Source organism: Pelodiscus sinensis, chromosome 1, assembly GCF_049634645.1.
Source record: "Pelodiscus sinensis isolate JC-2024 chromosome 1, ASM4963464v1, whole genome shotgun sequence".
NCBI classification, from domain to species: domain Eukaryota; kingdom Metazoa; phylum Chordata; order Testudines; family Trionychidae; genus Pelodiscus; species Pelodiscus sinensis.
Window position 1 is genome coordinate 143,188,801 of NC_134711.1, and position 22,529 is coordinate 143,211,329.

Sequence of the window (22,529 nt, forward strand, 5' to 3'; positions counted from 1 at the left end):
TCTATATAGAGGTCACTCCCCTTGATCTACACAATTTGCAAGCACTATATTCTTAGTAGGATTCATAGAATATGGCAGCGGTCCCAACTATACTGAATACGTGCCAGTAGGGGAGGGGGCGAATTAGGGAAATATCGGGGAGGAGCTCAGGGGCATAAGTATATGCATATGGATAAGGCCCTACTTGAATTGTGGGATGGTATCTAAATAATTGTGTCTGAGTTGTGGACAAGTCATGGAAAATCATGGAAAAGCAATGGACCTTCACTAATAGCAGTAGTTTCATAAAGCCATAATAGACTTATTTAAGAAAAATTGCTGGAATGATGTAAACACTCAACTGTTATGTTATGCCTGCTAATATTTTGATAACCAAGCATTTTTCTGCAACTACCTTAAATTCATTTTAAAAAAATGATTGCTATAATATAAAATTCAGAAGACTAAAAATCTTACCCCAACTGGTATAGAAATGAATCCAGTGATGTTTGATTTTTACATTTTACAGACATTGAATATTAGTGCAGTATAGCCCACTACATGTTCCTTCTTCGCATTGTGAAGACTTGTACTGAGATGCTGTATGCTCAGCATCCACAGAATTTAGGCAAGATTGATAGTGATCACATGCTAACTCTGGGAAATGCTGCAAAACTTTTGTCTGGGGGCAAGATGTGCTGTAACTTCATGGCCAAGCATAGGGACTGCCTCCAGAGGGAGTGCTCTGCTCCAATAACATGTTCATTTGTTTCATATCAAATACCTGAACTGCTTTCGTAAATGACAGTCCAGGCTGAGTGAACCTTGGCCCTTGTAAAGCTGGTCCGGCAACACTTTCCTTGTCATCTTCTTCAATTTATCTGCTGGTTTCTTGATTGCTCCTTGTAAAAACATATTTCACTCTTCATCTTTTCTTTTGCATTGCAGTCTCTCCAATGTATCCAATCTATTACAATGTTGTGTGACTGATGGATAGAAACAGAATATGTCTCAAAAAATGTAATAGTTTTCATCGATAATTTGGCATTCTGAACAATGAACTGTAGAAAGTTCATGTCATTCAACAGCGAAACCAGTCTGTTCATTACTTGAGTGTCAGGTGAAATCTTCATTTCTTTTTCAATACAATTGTAGAAGACACTTACATGCTCAGCATGGTAAAATCTGCTTCAAACCATAAATTCCATTGTGTCTTTGCTGGTTCTGGACACTGAAGCTGTGTCTAGATTACATCCCTCTTTTGACACAGGGATGTAAATTAGACACTTCGAAATTGCAAATGGGAGTGGAGATTTAAATCCATAATTGCATAATGGCGCTCTTTCAAAAAAGAGCCATTTTGAAAGTAAAACCTCAGTCTAGACGCAGTTCTTTCAAAAAAGGCAGACTTTTTCGAAAGATCCTGTACTCCTAATTTTTTGCATCTGTATTTGGAATTTGTTTCTGAATATAATTCCTTAACACTGAGGCTACGTCTAGACTGGCATGATTTTCTATAAATGCTTTTAACAGAAAAGTTTTCCATTAAAAGCATTTTTAGAAAAGAGCGTCTAGATTGGCACGGATGCTTTTCCGCAAAAGTACTTTTTACGGAAAAGCGTCCCTGGCCAATCTAGATGCGCTTTTGAGCAAAAAAGCCCCGATCGCCATTTTCTCGATCGGGGCTTTTTTTCAGAAAACAAATCTCAGCTGTCTACACTGGCCCTTTTGTGCAAAAGTTTTGCGCAAAAGGGACTTTTGCCCGAACGGGAGCAGCATAGTATTTCCGCAAAAAGCACTGATTTCTTACAGTAGGAAGTCAGTGCTTTTGCGGAAATTCAAGTGGCCAGTGTAGACAGCTGGCAAGTTTTTTTGGAAAAGCGGCTGATTTTCCGGAAAAACTGGCCAGTCTAGACACAGCCGGAGTGATTCAAATTCTTTACTGATATATTTGCACTTGAGAATTCCATGATAAGTTCAAAATATGCCACTTTTCAATGTTATGACTAAACATTGATATGACAGTTGTTTGACATTTTGCTATTGATATCAGATCTGTTTGTTTTGCAATTGGCCTTATGATGTCAATCAGAATTTAAATGAATATCAACACTCGACTTAAGTGCATCGTCTAACAGGAGCGATTTGTGGGGGAGGAGCACAAAGAGTCACATGCCCCTCAATTGCAGAGGGGAGGGGCCTATAGCCTTAGACAATTCGGGTCAACCGTCCTGGGCCTTATGCTTTGGGAGACCCTGGGACCTGCAGCAGGGATTGGGCCTGCCCCTGTAATCACCAGCAGTAGGGGTAAGTGGAGCCATCTGTCCCCAGTCTGTTCTGCTCTCTTGACTGCCAGCTCCTCTGCTGGCAGTGCCAAACTTCTCACTAATTCTCTGGGCCACTTTGCTTGGGGGAGGAGCCTCAGGGGAGAGGTGGAGCAGAACTGAGGCAGGAAGAGGTGGGGTTGTCTGAGGCTGTACAACCTCCTAGGGGTGACCCTTCCCAGGCTAGGGGTGGCACAGGGAAGAATCACATGGGGGGCAGTCTTGTGGCTGGTGGCCCCTTGTATCCCACCCCAGTAGTTGCCATTGTCATCTAATGTGACATTACAAATGCTACAAAACAACTTCCCACCATCAACATGCAATTGCTGGGATATTGCTGTGCTCAAACAGAAGCACTGATATGTTTCACAGGTTTTATGTCTTTAGCAGGATTCACCATTTTCTTAAACCCGTGGAAGAACTGTATTGTGTGTAAACAACTGCTTATCTCCTAGCAACATACATCACAATATTGGATGAGTTCGCTCTTGTTTGAATGCGCAGGACAAATTGAAGAAATATCACCAAAGATACTCTAGATAAGGAAGGAAGCACTAATGGGCAAAAAGTGTGTGTTGCAAACCTCAAAATGTATGCAAAATTGTGGACTGTGCAAAGTAAGTTAATTAAAGCCAAAATTGGAGTGGAAGCCTAATACTGTGTGATCAGTAATTCCTATTGTATTGCGAATGAAGCGGGCGCTCCCATATAGGGCAACTGAACTGAATTTTTCCATGGGTGATGGTGATTTTAGCTGATATCTCACCCTTTAGGGTAACAGAAGCTGAAAGGGAACAGCTCATACAAGCATCTGGCTGTAAGTCCTGGGCCACATACTTTTAAGCAGCCCTTTGTGCTGCAATGGTACCTGCTGAACTATCCACGGAATGGCACAAGAAAGTGTCCTATCAAGGCAGTAGAAATAAGGCAACATTCTTCAGAAACTTTTGGCAGAGGATTGCACGTTTACTCTTTGTTGGCCTCTTTTGCCTTCTGGTATGCCTGCTATAGCTCGTTGGCTTTCAAGCAGCATAGCCACTGGACCCTCTTTTAGCCTTCTCCTCCTGGGCCCAAGTGATCTGCTCCAAGATATCAACATTTCTAAGGCTGGATTGGAATTATGTCTACACAGCCTCACTTTCCCACAGGCCCAAGAGATCCAGCACCTCCTCGGTGCTCCAGGCTGGAGTGCATTTGCTGCAGGGAGCCAGCATGGTCAGCTGGGCAGTTGCTAGGTGTGCTTTCCAAGCCAGGACACCAGGACATGGAATTTCAAAAATTCATGGGACTTTAAAGGGGTAGGACATGGACCTGGCTAGTGGGCAGCGGAATTCAAAACGGTGACCAGAGCAGTCAAGGTGGAGCACTGTGGAACACCTACCTCCTGGAGGCCACTAAAGCTGATGAAAACAATGCAGAGTCTACACCCACACTGCATTGATATAATTGCATTGACCTAGGCACTACACTTCTCATGGAAGTCGCGCTATTAATTCAGTATAGTGGGTGAGCTATTAAGAAATTACAATTTGTGTTCAAGTGCTCTCCTAAGGGAGGGTTAAAGAGCTTGAGGTATCCCACAGGAAGAAGTTCCCAAGTGCATCTTCCTGGGTTCTCAATGGGTTTTTTGCATTTGGGTGGTGGCAACATACCCACCCAAGGCTAGGGAATCTGCGACCTTGGGGAGTTTTTAAGCAGAAGTCTTTAGTGGCAGGGTATTTTAAAGTTTCTTGTGGGCCCCCATCCTCTGCACTCAAAGTGCCAGAGTGGGGAATAGCCTTCACAGTGCAGCACCAATATTGTGGTAATATGGGTGTGTACGTGCATCTACTTCAACAGTAGAAATAAAAAAACCTAAATATAATATATATTTTAAAAAGTTATAATCATAATGAACCTAAGGCAGCCCAAGAGAGAAAAGGTGTCACAGTGAAGACTGCTGTGGTGGCAAAATGTCACTATTTGGAGCTGTGATCACACAGAAGGACAATTCTGCCACCTACACCCATCTCTATGAGGGCCTCACAAACCCTACAGCAAGGAATTTGGAAGGGGTAGGTTTGGGGGTTTGAAGGGCTGCCCCAGACCCAGGGCTGCAGTGAAGAGAGGAACCCCTCAGTCCTCTCTCCCTGTCTCAGCTCCAGCTGGGAGAGAGGCATTTCTTCCCATAGCAGCTCCAGAACTAGGAGAGACAGGGTCTCTCCCACCATAGCCCTGGGTGTTGGGGAAATGCGTCTCTCTCTGGACACTGTATCCCAGCATGCCCCAAGCTCCCTACCCCCCACTTCACCACACTACCCTCATTACCCTCACACATCCCCTAGTTCTCCCTGCTTCACCTTCTTACGCATCCTCTCCAGGGTCCAAGTTCCCCTGTGACTGCGTACCTGCATGGCTCCACTAATTAGGTGCACAGTCCTTGATGCCTTGTGCAGCCACCCAGGTATGTTCCTTAAAGAGAATGCAGGTCAACATAAGCTGCCTGTCATCTTTTTAACTCTGTAGTATGGACAAGGCCTTATTCATACATATACCTATAACTTAAATGTATTAATTGCTTATTGATTACGTGTGACATGATTTCACCGCAACAATAAATAACACGATCAAATGACAAAATGAGCTAATTGGCTCCATAAGAAGGTTGATGGAGACGGAGGCAAGATATGTGAAAGGCTGAGGGCTACTGGGATAGAGAAAGGAGAGCAGAAAATTGAAGGAGATGGGGGGTATATTAATAGGGATGGGGCCTGGAAGGGAGTGGAGGCTATGGGGGAAAAGAGGGGAGTGTGCAAAGCTGGATTATTGAATAGGCCTTTGGGGTCCATGCCCAGCCAATTGGAGGGGTCCCAGTGGCAGAGCCACTAAAATTCCATTACCCCAAACATCAGACGAGTGGGGCAGCTTTCTTAGCAGGTTCCCACTCTTCACTCACAGTCTCTAACTCCACTCTCACACTCACTCATACGCATCCAGCCCCACACACTTTCACACCTATATACATGGGAGGGGGAATAACTGAAAACTCGATCATGCTTTGGCCTCTGTATGTTTAAAATCTCAAACTCCAGCCTTTTTTCCCATTGTCCCAGCCACCAAATTCATATAAAAACCCCGGAAGATAGGAGTACAAGGTGTGCTGTCACCTACCCCTACCTTTTATGCAGCAACCTGGAGATCTAAACTTGTGTCTCCAGGTCTAGCTTCTCTCATGCTCCAGCCTCAGAGCCATATCATCTTAGTGCAGGCCTGAACACAACCAACCTGTTCTTGCAAAAGCTCCTTAACAAGCCCAGATGGTCACTAGGTGGCACCCGACCCTCCCAGAATCTTGGGCACTTGAATCTTCCTGCCTCCCCAGAGACATGGAAGACACACATGTAAGAAAAGACCAAATTATCTGTCACACATCAGAGCTGAAGCAATGTGCTGAGCAGGGGGGTGAAAAGTGGCAGGTGTGTCATCTCTGTGTGCTGAGAGTTTGTGGTGAGATCAACTAACCCATGATCTTGGCACCTCTTTAGCAAAAGCAGAGGCATTTTCCCTTGCTGCGTCCAGACTCAGGGTTTTTTTCAAAAAAAGTAGCCTTTTTTCTAAAAAACTTCACCTGCGTCTAGACTGCAGCCGCGTTCTTTCGAAATTAAATCGAAAGAACGCGGCTTTTCTTTCGACAGCGGTAAACCTCATTGCACGAGAAAGAACGTCTTTTTTCGAAAGTGCTCTTTCGAAAAAAGGCATTCTTGAATGTCAACAGGGCTTTTTAGAAAGAGAGCATCCAGACTCACTCACTGCTTTCTTTCGAAAAAGCGGCTTCCTTTTTCGAAAGTACTGCTTGCAGTCTAGACGCTCTTTTTCGAAAGAGGCTTTTTCGAAAGATACTTTCGAAAAAGGCTTGCAGTCTAGACATAGCCTTAGGAGCTCATCTAGGCTATGTCTAGACTGCAAGCCTCTTTCAAAAGAGGCTCTTTCGAAAGAGAGCGTCTAGACTGCACGCGGAATTTCGAAAAAGCAAGCTGCTTTTTTGAAAGAAAGCACCCAGTGAGTCTGGATGCTCTCTTACTAAAAAGCCTGTTTGCTTTCAAGAACGCCTTCTTTCGAAAGAGCACTTTCGAAAGAAGGCGTTCTTCCTCGTGGAATTAGGTTTACCACCGTCGAAAGAAAAGCCGCGTTCTTTCGATTTAATTTCGAAAGAACGCGGCTGCAGTCTAGACGCAGGTGAAGTTTTTTCGAAAAAAGGCTACTTTTTTCGAAAACCCCCCTGAGTCTGGACACAGCCCTAGAGTTGATTCTCTCCCTGAGCCCAGGGCTCCAAGCTCTGGCAATGTCATCGGCCAGATTCTGGTCTCATTTAGACTGAGTGTAAATCTGGAGTGACTCCCACATGGGCATTATCCCTGGTAGTTAGGGTGGATTAACCACTGGGACGATAAGGTCAAGGGGGACGGGAGAGGAGGAGAAATAAGAGCCCCGAGGGCTGGGGCGGCTCCCACTCCCCGCTGCAGCCCCGGGAGAGAGCTTGTGCAACCCGTTGGGAGAACAAAACTGTCCCAGTTTCGGGGCGAGGGCAGAAAGGCGCACAGGGTTGGCGGGCCGCAGCGGGGAGAGCGGTTTGCGCGGGACTGTGGGTGCAAGGCGCTGCGGCCGAACAGGGCGGAGCAGCGGGGGAAAGGGGCTCCCGCCACTTGCTCGGTGCGAGGGCCGGGGAGAGGGACAGGAGATGCGGGCAGCGCTCGGCCTCAGGCGGGGGGCGGGACGCTGCGCTGGGGTGGAGCCACTGGGCTGCTTTCGCTTTCGCTAGGGCGGCGCCTTGTCGCACCCTCGCAGGCGAAGGGAGCGAACCCGCCGCGCCCCCCCCCCCCCGCCGGGTCCGACCCCAGGAGCCGACATGGGGCTCGGCTGCCGCCTCTCCGCCGTCGGGCTGCTGCTGAGCACCCTGCAGGGTAAGAGTGGCCCCCGCCCCGCCGCTAGACGCTCTCCGCAGGGCGTCCCCAGCCCCCGGCTGCTCGCCACCCCAGAGGGGGTCGCATTTTGCTTGCTGCTCCTCCCGCTCTCGGGCGGGATCCGGGCTGGACGTGGTGGGGCAGAACAGCCGCAGCCACGAGGAGTCCTGGCGCACCGTAGAGCCCGCCAGGTCCATGTGTTCTAGCCCCTCTCCAAGGCAGGAAGGACTCCCCCTCGTTCCTGTAGTAGATACAAACAGGGCTCCTCCGAGAGCGGCCAGCCGGCTCAGCCGCCCCGGCCTCACCCTGCAAGGAGCGGGCGGGGGGTTCTTCTGCTGTTGTTTGTGGAAAACACTTTTCCCAGCCAGGAAAAATTGTTTTCAGCTTGAATCAAAGTGAAGGTCAGAGCCAGCTCCCTTGCAATTACGGGAAGCGCTGGGACGCGCCCAGAAAAAGAAGGTGGCGGTGAAAATGGCTCCGTCCATTGCCTACCAGTGTCTTATCTAGAAGTTTTATGGCTTCTTGATATTTGCCAGTCTCACAGAGGCGCTGCAGCTGAGAACTGGAGTCTCTCTTCTTTTTTGAGCCTCAGAAACAAAATAGTTTGCTTCCACCTCAAATTGACCGGCCATGGGCAAACTCATGCCGTTAACTTCACTGGGTTTCAGTGTGGGTGAGTGGAGTCATTTGCAAGGTGAAGGCCTAGGTTTTATCATTACACCTCTGGAAACCTACTTAAAGAAAATGGAATTCTGCATAGATGTGATTAAGGGCCTATCTCGGCTCTGAGAAGTTTTAGTATTGATGCATGTGGCGGAAAGAACCTAGCTGGGGTTTTGCAGGGCTGACTTTAAGAAAAAAAGATAATTTGAACTGTAACCTGAAAATATTTAATCTGGAATTACTGAGGTCTGGCCTACACCTAAAATGTCGGTTGATTAGGGCTGGATTTGCAATTAAGCAGGTGCCATATCTCCATAAAACTGTTTGCAACAGGAAGATCAGCTGTAAGAAGAGCTTGAAGATGCTATGGCTAGGAGTTGGTAAGGTGTAAACCTAAGTCAAGTCCAAGGGTGGTAGGTATAAGAAGCAAGAGAAGGCATTGCCTCTGCTGGGTTTAGTGTTCAACCTTTCCCATTTCCTATCTGTATTCTGGCCTTTTAGGCTCCCACAGCAGGCTGTTGTTAATGTTTCATTGTTGCATTTCTTATTAGGGATGTTAAATATCGGTTAATTGAACAGTCGATTAACCTCATGAATTCTTATTGGTTACTTGATTATTCTATAGTCCCCGGGGTGGGGCCTCGGTATCGGAGTCAGCAGCACGGGTTGCCAGGCGGAAGCTGGTCCATCAGGGGAGCTAGTTTAAAAATGGGCTTCCCTCGAGAACCTGCTGCCCTGCGCTGCTGCCTCTGATAGAGGCAGCAGCATGGGGTGGCAGCAGCCCCTCTCCGGTGGGGCTCAGCTCCTGGACCCAGCGCAAACTGCAACTAAGCCGGGTTGCCTTCCCACCTAATATACTGCAGCAGGGGTATGACTTGGATTCAGCACAAGCCAGAACTGAGCTGGGCTGCTGACCAGCCTGATAAATTTACTGGTGTGCAGGGAGGGAGGAATGCGTGTAGTCTATAGCATTAACCAATAAGATTTTGCTCATTGGTGGTTCGACTACACCAGTAGTCCCCAACATTTTGGGGCTGCCAGGCGCCTGGGGGCTGGCCCTCAGACCCTACTGCCCTCAGACCCTACTGCCCTCCCCCCCAAGGGCTGCTGCCACCCTGCTGTGCTGCTGCCTCTTTATCCGAGGCAACAGCACAGGATGACTGGCAGCCAGTCCGCGAGGGGAGCTGGTTTTTAAACTCTCTCGCAGACCAGCTCCTACCTGATACAGAGGCAGCAGCACGGAGTGGCAGGGGGCTCCTTTGGAAGTGAGGTGCACTGGCTGCCAGCCACCTCCAGGGACTATAGAATAACCCAGTGGTCCCCAACCATTTGGGGTTGCCGGGCGCCAGGGGGCATGGCCGTTCGCCCACCGGGCGCCCGGGGGGGGCAGAGCCCCCCATAGCCGCATTCCAGGGGCTGGCGCTCTCCCCCCCCCAAGCGCCACGTGCCCAGGGCTGGCGCTCTCCCCCCCCCCCAAGCGCCGCACACCCGGGGCCGGCGCTCTCCCCCCCCCCCCCCCAAGCGCCGCACACCCGGGGCCGGTGCTTTCTCCCCCCTCCCTCCCCCAAGCGCCATGCGCCCGGGGCCGGCGCTCTCTCCCCCCTCCCTCCCCCAAGCGCCATGCGCCCGGGGCCGGCGCTCTCTCCCCCCTCCCTCCCCCAAGCGCCATGAGCCCGGGGCCGGCGCTCTCTCCCCCCTCCCTCCCCCCGCCAAGCGCCACGTGCCTGGGCCGGTGCTAGCGCTCTCTCTCCAAGCGCCGCGCGCCCGGGGCCGGCGCTAGCGCTTCCTCCGCCCCCCCCAAGCGCCGCGTGCCCGGGGCCGGCGCTGGCGCTCTCTCCCCCCCATGCGCCGCGGGGGGTGAATCCGCGGCGCCCCCGGGGCTGGCGCTCACCGTGAGCCACTTGCCCGGGGCCGGCTCCGGCACCGCGCATGCGCCACGTGCCCGGGGCCAGGCCAGCCCTGAGCATTTGGCGGGCACAGACAAATGCCCCCGCGGGCGCCATGGTGCCCGTGGGCACCATGTTGGGGACCACAGGAATAACCGATAATAATTCATGAAGTTACCTGACTATTCAATTAACTGATATTTAACATCCCTACAATAGAGCACTGCAGTGTGCTGCTGTAGTGTAGCTATGCTATGAAAGACAATGGGAACGCAGTATGTGAATTTTTTAGAACCACTTTTCAGATTAGAAACTGAATTCAAAAGGCATTATCAAAAACACACACAGTCTGAATGAAAATTCCTTTCCCTTTCAATTATTTGTATTTAATTGCTTCATGTCTATGATGAAGTAAAGCTACATAACCATCAATTATTCATTGAGTTCTCCAGGGCAAACCGGTAGAGAAGACCTGAATTTCTAATGTAATAAATGTAGAAAAAAACTCAAAAGCCCCAAACTAGCAACTTTTTCAGGCCTTCTTTGCAGATTAAAAATAAGCAAAAAGGGGGCATAAATCCATTTTTCCTCTCAGCTGGACAATAAGGGAGGAAAAAAGCTAATTACAGTAAAACTCTGATGGTCCGGCATCTGATGGTCCGGCACTCCTGATGGTCCGGCACCATCAGGAACCCGGAAGTGCTCCGGGCAGCCGGACCATTGGAGTTGCTCTGCACCCGGCTTCCCCGATTCAGCCGCTACTAAAACTGACCAGCGGCTGAATCAGGGAAGCCAGAGGCAGAGCAGCTGGAGTGCTGCTGCGTAGGTACCCTAGCGCTACCCCTCGGGGCTGCGGGACCAACCTGGCAGCACCCCAGCTGTCCCCGATTCAGCTGCTGCTGAAACTGATCAGCGGCTGACTCCAGGAAGCCCACGGCAGAGCAGCTCTGCCTTGGGCTTCCTGGAGTCAGCCGCTGGTCAGTTTCAGCAGCGGCTGAATCTGGACACCTGGGGCAGAGCAGCTGAGGTGCTGCCGGGTTGATCCAGTAGCGCCGAGGAGCGGCGCTGCCAGACCAACCCGGCAGCACCCCAGCTCCTCTGCCCCAGGAGTCCCCAAGAGCAGTTGGGGTGCTGCCGGGTTAGTCTCGCTGCGCCAAGGGTCGGCGCTACCGGACCAACCCAGCAGCACTCCAGCTGCTCTGCTGCAGGCGTCCCTGATTCAGGCGCTGCTGAAACTGACCAGCAGTGGCTGAATCAGGGACGCCTGGGGCAGAGCCGGACTATTGGAAGGGGGGGGGGGCTATGAGGGGTCTGGCCCCAGACCCCTCATAGCCCCCCCTTCCGATAGTTTGGCATATCTGATAATCTGGCACCCCCTGGGTCCTAAAGGTGCCGGATTATCGGAAGTTTACTGTATTTGGTTAATGTGCCTATCGTCAAACTAGCCCCCCCCTTCTGGCAGGGGCGGATGAGAGTGCTGCGGGGCCCAGGGCAGCACCGCGGGGCCCCGGACAGCAAAATTTTGCGGGGCCCATCCTTTGACACGGCACATGCGCCATGGCGCCACAGCGCATGCGCGGGGCCTCGGGAAGCGCGGGGCCCGGGGCAGCTGCCCCGTTTGCCCTGCCCTAAATCCGCCGCTGCCTTCTAGAATAAGTGACTGTGGGCCAAATTCTTCTGTGAGTTGCACATATAACTCTTTGGCCCCCATGGTTCACAGTGTGGCTAAAACTGTTTGCAACAAAAGCACTGCTTTGACCTTTTCAAGAGTGTGCCTTACCAGCATTTCATAGTGGGTAAAGCAAGCCTCCCAGCCTATGTTGACAGAATTGGGCAACTGAGACTTGTGCTAGTGCTTTCAAAATAGCTGTATAGGCCACATTTGTGTCTGGCTTAGGATGTAAAACCCATTCCCCTCCTTAGACTTCAGAGCCCGCACTCTAGCCCAAGCCACAGAGTGGTCTCTGCAGCTACAAGCATGAAGCCTGCTTGCGTGAGTCTGTTCAACCTGTCTGGGAGGCTTACTTCCTGCCCAGGACCCAGTGCCAGATTATTCTTTAGTCACAGGGTCGAGGGTCTATGCAAAAGTTTAGGCCTACACAAAATTTAGGGCCTACAAAAACTTCATAATTGACTTGAAAATGACTAAATCAAACGTAATTTTCTATCTTTGCTGAACAAACAACATACAGGTGTAACATACAATTAACTGGTAGGTGTATAGGCGATAGGGCATTTCTCCCTTATATATTTATATATAATCTAATTTAAAGGCCTACGATTATGAGAGTGCCTATGGCCTGCGAAGACCTTTCCGGTCCTGTCAGGACCTCATTGCCTACCAGGTTAAGTGTCTGCAGCATTGCTGTAGTCTGCTGGTCCCAGGGGAAGACAAAGTGGGTAACGTCATAATACACTGTGTTGGACTGTCCGGTGGTGGAAAGAGCAAGATTTTGAATTTCACAGAGTTCTTCCTACTGTTGGGAGAGGGGGAAACTATTACATCATTCATTTCTAATTAATTGCGCATGAATAGCAGTTAATAAGAATATGGCTAGGTGCAGCACCTTACATGGAGATTGGGTGGTGAGCGGCATAAAGGGGAATACACAGAGCAAAAACTCCAGTCATATATGAAGTAATAATAAGTGTAAAGGCCCTGTTACAATTTTAGTAATTGATTACTTGAAGTGTAGCTTGTTCTAAGGCAAACAGAGATACTAATTTTGGCTTAATTTTGAGTAATAGAGTTGTCACAGAAAGTTAAGTGAGGCTGTGGCAATAAAGCTGGATCCATACTTTCCTTTGTTCCCTAACGTTTCCTCCGGGGCTAGAGGATAGCAGCAGCTGGGATGTGTCTACACTGTACCATAGCTCAAAATAAGATACACAATTTGAGCTATGTAAATTGTGTATCTTATTTCGATCTTATTTCAAAATAGCTTATTTCGTGCTGTCTACACAGTGCCATATTTCAAAATAAGACGCTATTCCAAAACATCCCTTACTCTTCTTGGAATGAGGTTTACAGGGATATTGGAATAGTGAGCCTGTTATATTTTGAAATAACAGGCTTGCTGTGAAGATGCTGGATAGCTATTTTGGGATACTCCGGTGTCCTGAAAAAGCGTTGCAGAGTAGACATAGCCTTGGAGTGCTAGGGAGACTGTTCAGTCACATTTTAGCCCCTGTGTCTTCTAACATTGCTTAAGTGTGCACACATTGCAGTTGATAAAATGCTGTCAGCTGCATGTGTCAGCAGCCTCAATACTAGTGCTGTTGGAATGGAACCAGACATAGTGAAAAATTTCAGAGTTGAAAAATCCATACAGTACACAAGACCCAACTAGTCATGTAAAATCCCATTTAATTGGTTAACCAGTTAAACATTATGTTTTACTAGTTTACCACTTAAAGGGGCTGGGCAGGTTAACCAGTACACCTCACTCTTAACACAAGGTTTACTGATTCTGGTTAACCAGTGGGGGCTGGAACACCCTCCCTCTAATCCCTGATGTGGATAAGGGCGAATGGCGGATAGGAAGCCGCTCCAGCCTCTACTGATTAACCGGAACCAGTAAGCCTCACGTGTTAAGGGTGAGGTTAACCGATTAACCATTCACATCCCTAGGCTCAAGAGTGGCTATATAATATACTAGGCATCAGGAAGGGGATTTTTTAAATGAGGACAGAGACACAGCTCAGAACAACTGGGACATAAAGGGTGGAATTAAAAGCCAAAGGCACAAGAGTTAATCTTAAAAAGCATCCTTTCAAACCTGTAAATCCATCTCAGTGGAGACTGCTAGGATAGAGGACACACTTCGTTAAAGGAAGATGTAAAATAGAAACAAAGAGAATGTTTAAGCAACTAAAAGTCAGAGATATAAAGACTAATAAAAATGGCTCCAGCTGCAAAGTTCAAAGGTACATCTCAACTGCTTCAGAATCCTGGATTCAGAGGTCCTGTTTGGAGTCATTTATAGCAGTAGGTCTGAGCAGCAAAATTGGATCAAACTGGTCTCTTAGGTTGGAGGTGGAGATACAGAAGATTTGTGATTTTGTTATCTATAAGTTGTCTTTAATAACCCAACTTTAATTAGAAAAAGCAGAGATGAACATAGAAGGGTTTACAGGGGGACTAAGGAGAGCATAGGGCTTCAAGAGACTGAAGGAGTACTATATGTAGGAGAGGCCATGGGGGAGGCCTGTGGAGATGACTGGGTGGTGGTTCAGAAGATGGGGTGGGCAGAGACATGGAGGACAGGGCACAGGAGTCATTTATCTGTTTAAAACTTTAATTTTTCAAAACTTTCTAGATATAAAATTTGAAGCAATTTACATTCTCAGTTTGGATAAAAGCTTTTTCTCCCTCTCTCCCTTCTTCTCTGCCATCCATTACTCCATCTCACCCAAGCACGAACCCGACCATCATAGGCCACTCACTTTCAGGAAATGGTTTGGGCTGGAAAATAGCTCATCATCTAACTGCTCATGTCTTTGCAAGAGGTTTCATGAAGAACTATTCACTCTTCTTATAATGTTTTAACTTTAATTTGTGTGGTTGTTTTTAAAATAAACATTTATTTTCTGTGCTCTCGCTTAAATTGATTTTGCCATTTGTCAGTTCCTGGTTGCAGGCTAGTGTGGCATTTATGGCATTAAAATGCTCATAAAAAATTGTCCTAAAACTGCAGTGTAAACAGGAATTTTTTTCTTACTTGCTAGTAAAGCACTTAGCACACTTAGGGCAGTAAAGCAGATTTTGGCCAGTGGGACTCTGTGGGTGCATAGAACCTCTTGTCACCAAGTCATACTTCCTTACTAGCCATTTGTTTCTCTCTGCTAATCATAAAAGCCCAGTTTTTGTATTTCAGAAGATTTACAGAGAACGAATGCTCCTCTGTCTGCCCTTATATACCAATCCAATTTAAGTCTTTGGTGCTCAATGGAATGATGAGGAAAATTCACAATTATTTTTTTAAAAGAAGACCGTAAGGAGAGCTCTGTATGGTTCAAAAGCTTGTCCCTCTCATCAGCGAGATTTGGTGTCTCTTTTCCCCCTAAAAAAAGTTAAAGCCAAAAGTCTGTTTCTGTTATGTCCAGATAATATTCCCCCATAAATATACATTAGAATAAAACAGCGTGTGTGTAAAATAGACACACACACACATTAGAAGAGCAGCTTTCAAGCTTGTATAAAACACACATATACCCCCCCCACACACACACATTAGAACAGCAGCTTTCAGGCTTTTTAAGCTGAGCCCCCCTTTTTGAGTTACAATTTTAGCTGAGCCCACCTACCCCAAGCAAAAATAGTGGCTTTAGAGGAGATTGACACTGACTCACAGCTGGGTGGCATTCTGAAGTGGAGACATTGCTTTCTCCTGGAACCCTGCCATGCCAGACTGGTCTGAGCTATCTGGTGTCACTGCTTTCTCCCTCTCCCCCCATGTTCCTCTGTGTCCCACTAGCGGGGCATCCCTTCTGGTCTTGAAACTGTTAATGGCCTCACTTCATTTGTAATCGAGAAGTTGGCCAGGATGGAAAAATTTCTACCGATGCATAAATAAATAGAAATGGGTGGATGTTCTTCTGTTGAAAGACTTGGTTTAACTTCCTGTATTTTAGTAGGTTAGTCATTTCTACAGGGTTTTCATGCAGAATCTTTGTGCTATATGTTGTTTGTCTATGTAGGGGGCTTTAGAAGTGAAGGAGGCAATTGGAGGTGGTGGGTAGAAGTGGGAGATCTGAGAGGGAACTGAGGTTTTCCAGCTGGGACACCATCTCTTCCTAAGCTTGGTCCTGTTGCTAATTAAGCCACTGGTAGGAAAGATTAAAAGCCCCAGAAGCTCTCTCTGCCCGTTCAGATTCCCTGCCTGGCAAGTCTTCCTTCCATTAGCCAAAGAGGACAGGGGGTTGTGAGGAGAGCTGAGTTCCTCCAAGCCAATGAACGTGTCCCTCTGCTTTTAGTGTTTTTGTTTGTTCCCCATCTTCATCTCTTTTAATGGGCTTTGAGGAAAAGGAAATCCCCTGATGGGGATGGACAGAAAGAGCTGGCAAATACAATTTACTGAGCTTTTCTGTACACCTTGCCTGCATCGCCTGCTTAATTGTAAACTCTTTCAAGGTAGTGAGTGACTACTACTCTGTGGGCACATCTATACTAGGAATGTAAACAGGTAACTGGTTACCTGGTAAGTAACACCTTTAATGGCCAGCTGTGGGTGGAGGGCTGCTCCAGCCCCACCGAACCCCTGTGCAGGGCAGCTGGCTCCCAGCCTGCACAAGGTGGGACCCAGCAGTGGCAACCCTATGCAGGACTAGGAGCTGACAGACCTGTGTGGGGCCAGCAGAGCTCCCTCCCCTGCCCCTACCGCACCCACCCAGGCTGGAGTGTCCCTCATCCCCCGCCACAGGGGCTGCTCTGGCTAGGCTGGAGTGTCCCTTACCTGCAATGGAGGAGGAGGGGACCTCCAGTCCCCTCATGCTCCTGCTTTAATCAATTAACTGGTTAAACACTGTGTTTAACGGGTTAACCAGTTAAACAGGATTTTACATCCCTAATCTATACTACATGCTTAAGTCGATATACAGCCATCACAATAAGCACTGTGGTTTTTCTTGTCCACTCTATCCCTCTTCTGTTGACTGTGTGTATCCTCACTAGGAGCACGTGCTTGGACTTAAGAGAATCAGTGTGGGTGGATGAGAGCTTGGCCTGTCAGCTCCCTGGCAGCCAGACTCCAGGCAGTTGGCTCCATGGTGAGCTGAGAACCTTGGTGGTAACCAGGCTCACAACTGAAGCCGCCTCCTTACCCCCCCGCTACCCCTTCCGGTGACAGCCCGGCAGCACAGGATGTTAAGGGACTAGTCAATGAGTTGACTATCCAATAAGCAAAAACTTAGTGGATAGTCCAGTTGACTAGTCTATTCTCCTCCTCCCTCCCCACCCTTCCTACCTCTATCTGTCTGTGTGTGTGTGTGTGGGGGGGGGGGGGGGGGAGTCCTGGCTCCAGCCAGGAATCAGCTGTCTTGGCTTGTGCTGCGTCCCTCCCTCCTGCTGTGCTTTAGCCTTTTAAATGTATTAAGAGCCAACAGGCTTTTAATACATTTAAAGGCTGGTGCACATCCCTGGAGTGAGCCAGGAATCAGCTGTCCAGTTCTTAATACATTTAAAAGGCTAAAGCATAGCAGGAGGACCAGCATGAGCCAGGAATCAGCTGTCCTGGCTTGCACAGGGTCTCTGCTACCCTCCTGCCTCCCCTGCCTCCTTGCAGAAACAGTGCTGGGGGGAGCTGGGTTTTAAGCTGTCTCCCCACAACACGGGCTCCTGCTTCTCCACTTGCTGCCTCTGATAGATGTGGTAGAGACAGCGGGAAGGGCCGGGGGGGGGGGGGAGGGAGCGGCTAGTCAAGAGTCTGATCGACTAGTCACTTACATCCCTATCATCAATTATTAAGATGCCACACATTTCCCACTATAAGAGACTGTTTACAGTTGCTTGTAACTCTACCAGACTTTAAACATTTAGGTTGAACTTTTACCTGTTGGGTGTCTGCTTCAGGCTGAAAATTTGTGGAAGATTTTAGCCACAACAGTTCAGTTGTTTCTGAGAACAAGACTGGTGGGGGCACACATTTTGTTCATATTAAATTATGATGACCTTTTCTGTGAACAATACTTTTGGAGCAGGGTCTTGAAGTTCAGTGGGAGATAGGAGGGTGTCAAGGGTGTGCATTTTACATTGTTGTGAAAATCAGCTTGAATTTGGCCAAGTTACAAGCCTTTGAAAAAAATCGCAATTCTCACACGGTTGAGTGCAGACTTTTTAGTTGCAAATCTCTGTCGGTTTTGAAAATTCCATTCACGCTGAGTGTTCTTTAGCCAAGGACTGGGCAGGACTTTCCCCGCAATTGCTGCTGGGCACTTGGGCCAGGGCAGGCCAGATTTAGGCACAGGAAGGGTATGTCTATACTACAGCTGTTAGTTCGAATTAACTTTAATAGTGATATGACGCCCCAGGCGCGTCACTCCCAAAAGTACGTAATTGCGGTCGGGGGTTTGCTCCCCGCTGCGTTCTTCCTTTTCTGCCCCTCTGGGGGAAGGGGGCCCGGGCCCGCCCCCACTCACGGGCCCCAGCCCAGGGCCCTGAGGACTTGGATCAAGCGAGATCCGGTCCGGCTGATGGGGTTTGGAATCGTAACTCGTCAGCGCACCAGCCAATCCGGGCTCTGCCCTGGGCCACTTCCTTCCTCGCCCTTCTCGGCGCTACCCTACCCCCCAACGCTTGGGGCGTCCTCCTTACCACGCGGCCATGGGCCGGGTGAGAGGCCGACAGCGGGCAAGAGTGTCTCGGTCTGTAAAAACCCCCTTCCTTCCCGGCGTCAGCACCTTTTAAATGCCGCGCCAGGGCTGCGACCCAGGCTGTCCCCAGGTGCCCCGCCCCTTGCGTTCGCCCGGTTTTGCATTGCCATAGCAACGTGCCTGACGCCTCTGCTGCTCTCCGCCGGTGCCGGGCGTGACGTCCTCTGAAGGCGCTGGCTGGGTGGCGGCCGAACACCCCGGACAATGCCGGATTTCCCCAGGCTGCCGGCTGCACAGTGTGACCTGGGGCTGCTCCTCCGTGTGGGGCGGGGGCATCCCGTCACAAGCGGCTATACATACAAACCGCTAGTTCGAATTTAAATCGAATTAGCGGAGCGCTTAATTCAAACTAGGTAAACCTCATTTTACGAGGACTAACGCCTAGTTCGAATTAAGGGCTGTGTAGCCACTTAATTCGATCTAGTTGGAGGCTAGCCCTTCCCAGGTTGCCCTGGTGGCCACTCTTGGTCAAACCAGGGAAACTTTTCTGCCCCCCTCCCGACCTTGGAGCCCTTAAAGGGGCACGGTCTGGCTACAGTGCTTCTGCCAGTTGCAAGCCTGCCAGCACCCCTCCAGCAGACCCTGCACCTTGCACGGCATGAGCCCACCACCCGCTGCCACCCAGCCCTCCTCCTCTTCCCAGGACCAGGCTGGCGGCTCCCTGGAGCCTGCCCAGGGCTGCAAGAGACGGGCGCCCACCTGGTCTAGTGCGGAGATCGTGGACCTCATCGAGGTTTGGGGGGAGGCCTCCAACGTCCACGACCTCTGCACTAGGCACAGGAATGCGGCCGTCTAGGGCAGGATAGCTTGCAGCCTGGCCACCAAAGGCCACATGCGACCACAGGAGCAGGTTTGCATGAAAATCAAGTTGGTCCAATGAGACCCCCGACCCTGAGTTAAGAACATAAAAATGGCCGTACTGGGTCAGACCAAAGGCTCATCTAGCCCAGTAGCCTGTCTGCCAACAGCGGCCAGCACCAGTTACCCAAGAGGGGATGGACCGAAGACAATGACCAAGCCATTTGTCTCGTGCCATCCATCTCCAGCCTTCCACAAACAGAGGCCAGGGACACCGTTCCTACCCCCTGGCTAATAGCATTCCATGGACCCAACCTCCATGAATTTATCTAATTTCTCTTTAAACTCTGTTATAGTTCTAGCCTTCACAGCCTCCTGTGGCAAGGAGTTCCACAGGTTGACTATTTGCTTAGTGAAGAAGAACTTTTGCTTATTAGTTTTAAACCTGCTGTCCATTCATTTCATTTGGTGTCCTCTAGTCCTTCTATTATGGGAACTAATGAAGAACTTTTCTTCATTCACCCTCTCCACACCACTCATGATTTTATAGACCTCTATCATATCCCCCCCTCAGTCTCCTCTTTTCTAAGCTGAAAAGTCCCAGTCTCTTTAGCTTCTCTTCATATGGGACCTGTTCCAGACCCCTAATTATTTTAGTTGCCCTTTTCTGAATCCTTTCCAAGGCCAAAATATCTTTTTTGAGGTGAGGAGATCACATCTGTACACAGTACTGAAGATATGGCATACCATAGTTTATACTTCCCCTCCTCCTTCCTCTGGTTTCCTCCTTCCAGCTCCTTCCTCCCAGGTTTCCCCTTCCCCTCTCCCACCCTCTTTCTTCCCCTCTCCCACCTCCTTTTCCCAGTCTCCCAAGAGCTTAATCCCCTCCCCCCCCCAGTTTTGTTAAATAAAGAGAGTTTCTATTTTTGAACACACGTGTCCTTTATTTTTTACATCAGGAAGGGGGGCTAGGGAGGGGTAAGTGGAAGGAGGTGAGGGAGGAATGGTGCACGAGCCTCTGATGGGGAGGACTGGGGTGTCTCTGCGGGCTCTTCGGGGGGGATGCTCTCCTGCATGGCCTCCTGGATCCTGACAGCCTCCCGATTGACCTCCCCCCTCCCCCCCGGATGGCAGCCTGCGGCAAGTGCAGCTGGGCTGATGGCCGAGTGCTGTGATGTGCTGAGTGTGGGAACTCAGGGCACTCCAAGACAGGACTGCTTTGCTGTCCCTCATCGAGTTAGACAAGCAAGCGGGGAACCCTGAGAACTGTCTGTCCGGGGTGGGGGTCAGGTCCCTTTAAGCACAGCCCTCAGCTAGTCTGAGGCAGCAGCTCCGCACTCTTAAGTCCTAACCTGATGCCCTGCCGGCACTGGTTCCGGCCAGACTTAACTTCGGTTCAGGGTCCACTCAATGTGGACATGCTATTTCGAATTAGCAAAACGCTAATTCAAATTAGTTTTTAGGTCTAGATGCACTAGTTCGAATTAGCTTAGTTCAAATTAACTAATTCAAATTAAGTTAGTTCGAATTAGTGCTGTAGTGTAGACATACCCGAACTGAGAACAGGAAGTCTCTCTCTTCTGTGCTCTCAATATCCCATTGTTGGCACCCAGGCAGCATGGAGGAGCATGATGCTTGATTTGAATGTAGAAAGGCCAAAAGCTGAACTGTCTGTCTTTTAAAAGACTTGATCAGGACAAGAACCTGGGAGGAGCTGAAGGCTAGTTGCAAAGGAGAGTGCAAATTGGGGAGGGAAATGGAGACGTCATGTAATGAGTATGTACAAGGAGGCTGAATTAAACCTTAATATGACTATTTGCAAACTTGTGTGCTTGACTTTGTAGTCTGAATATTCTTTTACCATAGTTTTTGTGTGTAATATGTACATCATAGATATAAAATGACTCAAACTGGTGACTGATTAAACTTTTTTTTCATAGTGTGCATCTGGTCACAAGAGTCTGTCTTTGCCATTGTGGGAGAAGATGTTACTCTTTCACCAAAACTTAATGGACCCATAAGAGAAATAATCTGGCTGAAAAAGAAAAATAAAGTGGCTGAATGGGAAGGTAAAGGGCTTCCTGAATATTTCTCTACATTATCAACGAGAGGAGAGCTTGAGACATCTTCTGGTAATTTGACCATCAAAATGTTAAACACTGATGATGCTGCAGGGTATGAAGTGGAGTTTCTGCTTGATGATGGAACTGCCAGTTTCAAACGAAAACAAATTGTACTTGAAGTATTGGGTAAGTAGAGGATACACAGCAAAAACAATTTGCAGCTGTTAACTTCTTTTTGTTTAAGGAGGTACTGCAAACTATCACAATACAAAGGAAAGAAGAACAGTCAGAGGCCAATATGGCTGCATCAGGTACTCCTTTAATGACCTGAAAAATCAAGAAGGGATCTGACAAAAAATGGAAACTTGGCTAAACTGCTAATGAGGAGTGTCAGGGGGTCCGCACCCCCGTGCGCCTCAGTGCCCCCTGACTGTCTTCATATAGCCCATCTCAGGGCAGAATACAGTCTGTATGGGTTGCTCATCATAGGCAGCTGGGCTTATCTCCGTGGCCCCGCTTACCTAAGCCAGGCTGCCACCTGTCTCCACGCCCAGGCCTTTCCTCCGGCCCCTCATCAGGGTAGCCTTAGCTGGCCTTCTCCCAGCTCTAGCTGGCTAGCCCCAGCAGGTCTCCCTCCTGGGAACTCCTGCTTCCTCCACAGCCAGCCCCTCTCTCCCCTCTTGAGCAACCTGGGCTTCTCTATATATACACACACACACAAGCCAGCTGTGCTCCTGCTCGCCCTAACGGGTTCAGCCGGCTTCTCTCAGCCATGCATGCATTCCTGGATCTTTGCCAGCTGGGCTCTCCCCTGCCCTAATAGGTTCAGCTGGCTTCTACCAGCCATTCGTGCAGTTCTGGATCTTTGCCAGCTGGGCCCTCTCTAGCCCTAATTAGCTCCCGCTGGCCTTCTCTCTGCTAGCCCCGGCTCCGGGCCGGAGTCCGAGTATTAAAGGGCCAGTGCAGGGCAGGCGCCCTGTCACAAGGAGTACTAAAGAATAACATAACTGTGTAGGGCTAAAATCAGAAAGACTAAGCACATAGCAAGGGACACAAAAGGCAATAAGAAATTCTTGAAATACATTAGGAGCAAGAGAAGGACAAAGGAGAATTCTGAGGGAATTCTGCACCAAGAATTTCAATTCTGCATATTTTATTGGTCAAAATAATATGAGCACACCAGTTTCAATTATTTTGGTAATTTTATTTCAAAACACCTGTCTGTAAGTATGTCTTTAACAATACAGACAACCAAAAAGATTCAGATTTTCTTGAGAAATAGATTTCTGTATTAATATACTTACCAAGGAGTAATTATTCATTTAGACAACAGTACAGAAACTTCTTTACATCACCCTTCAGAAGTAGTGTAAAGGCTTGCGGCAGTAACAGAGGAGCTGAGGTAGAAGGAAGTAATTGCTGAGAAGGAACTGCTTTTTTGGGTGGGGAATGGGAGATTGTTAGTCTGTCCCATACGGACACTGGCTGACCCTTAGCTGCTCTCAT

At 48.9% G+C, this 22,529-nt stretch overlaps 1 protein-coding gene and 1 long non-coding RNA gene across 6 annotated transcripts in view; one reads left to right on the forward strand and one right to left on the reverse strand.

Moving 5' to 3' along the window:
- Positions 1–498: 498 nt before the first annotated feature.
- Positions 499–12,160, reverse strand: LOC142819332 (uncharacterized). Of its 2 annotated transcripts, none has more exons than XR_012897188.1 (3): positions 12,135–12,160; positions 4,691–4,754; positions 499–965 (listed from the first exon to the last, which is right to left on the reverse strand). It is a non-coding gene; the product is annotated as an uncharacterized LOC142819332 (long non-coding RNA). The 2 variants fall into 2 exon arrangements; XR_012897190.1 differs by having other exon boundaries at positions 4,643–4,754.
- CD58 (CD58 molecule) overlaps positions 7,091–22,529 on the forward strand; it is a 68,036-nt gene continuing 52,597 nt past the window's right edge. For 2 of the 4 annotated variants that reach the window (XR_012897187.1, XM_075905610.1), the window contains exons 1-2: positions 7,091–7,243; positions 20,901–21,209. Coding sequence is in view for 3 of the 4 variants with exons in the window: in XM_075905610.1 (XP_075761725.1) it covers positions 7,189–7,243; positions 20,901–21,209 (364 nt within the window). In the remaining variant the exon portion in view is untranslated. The remainder of the gene's footprint in view (positions 7,244–20,900; positions 21,210–22,529) is intronic. The other 2 variants (XM_075905602.1, XM_075905592.1) reach the window with 2 other exon arrangements.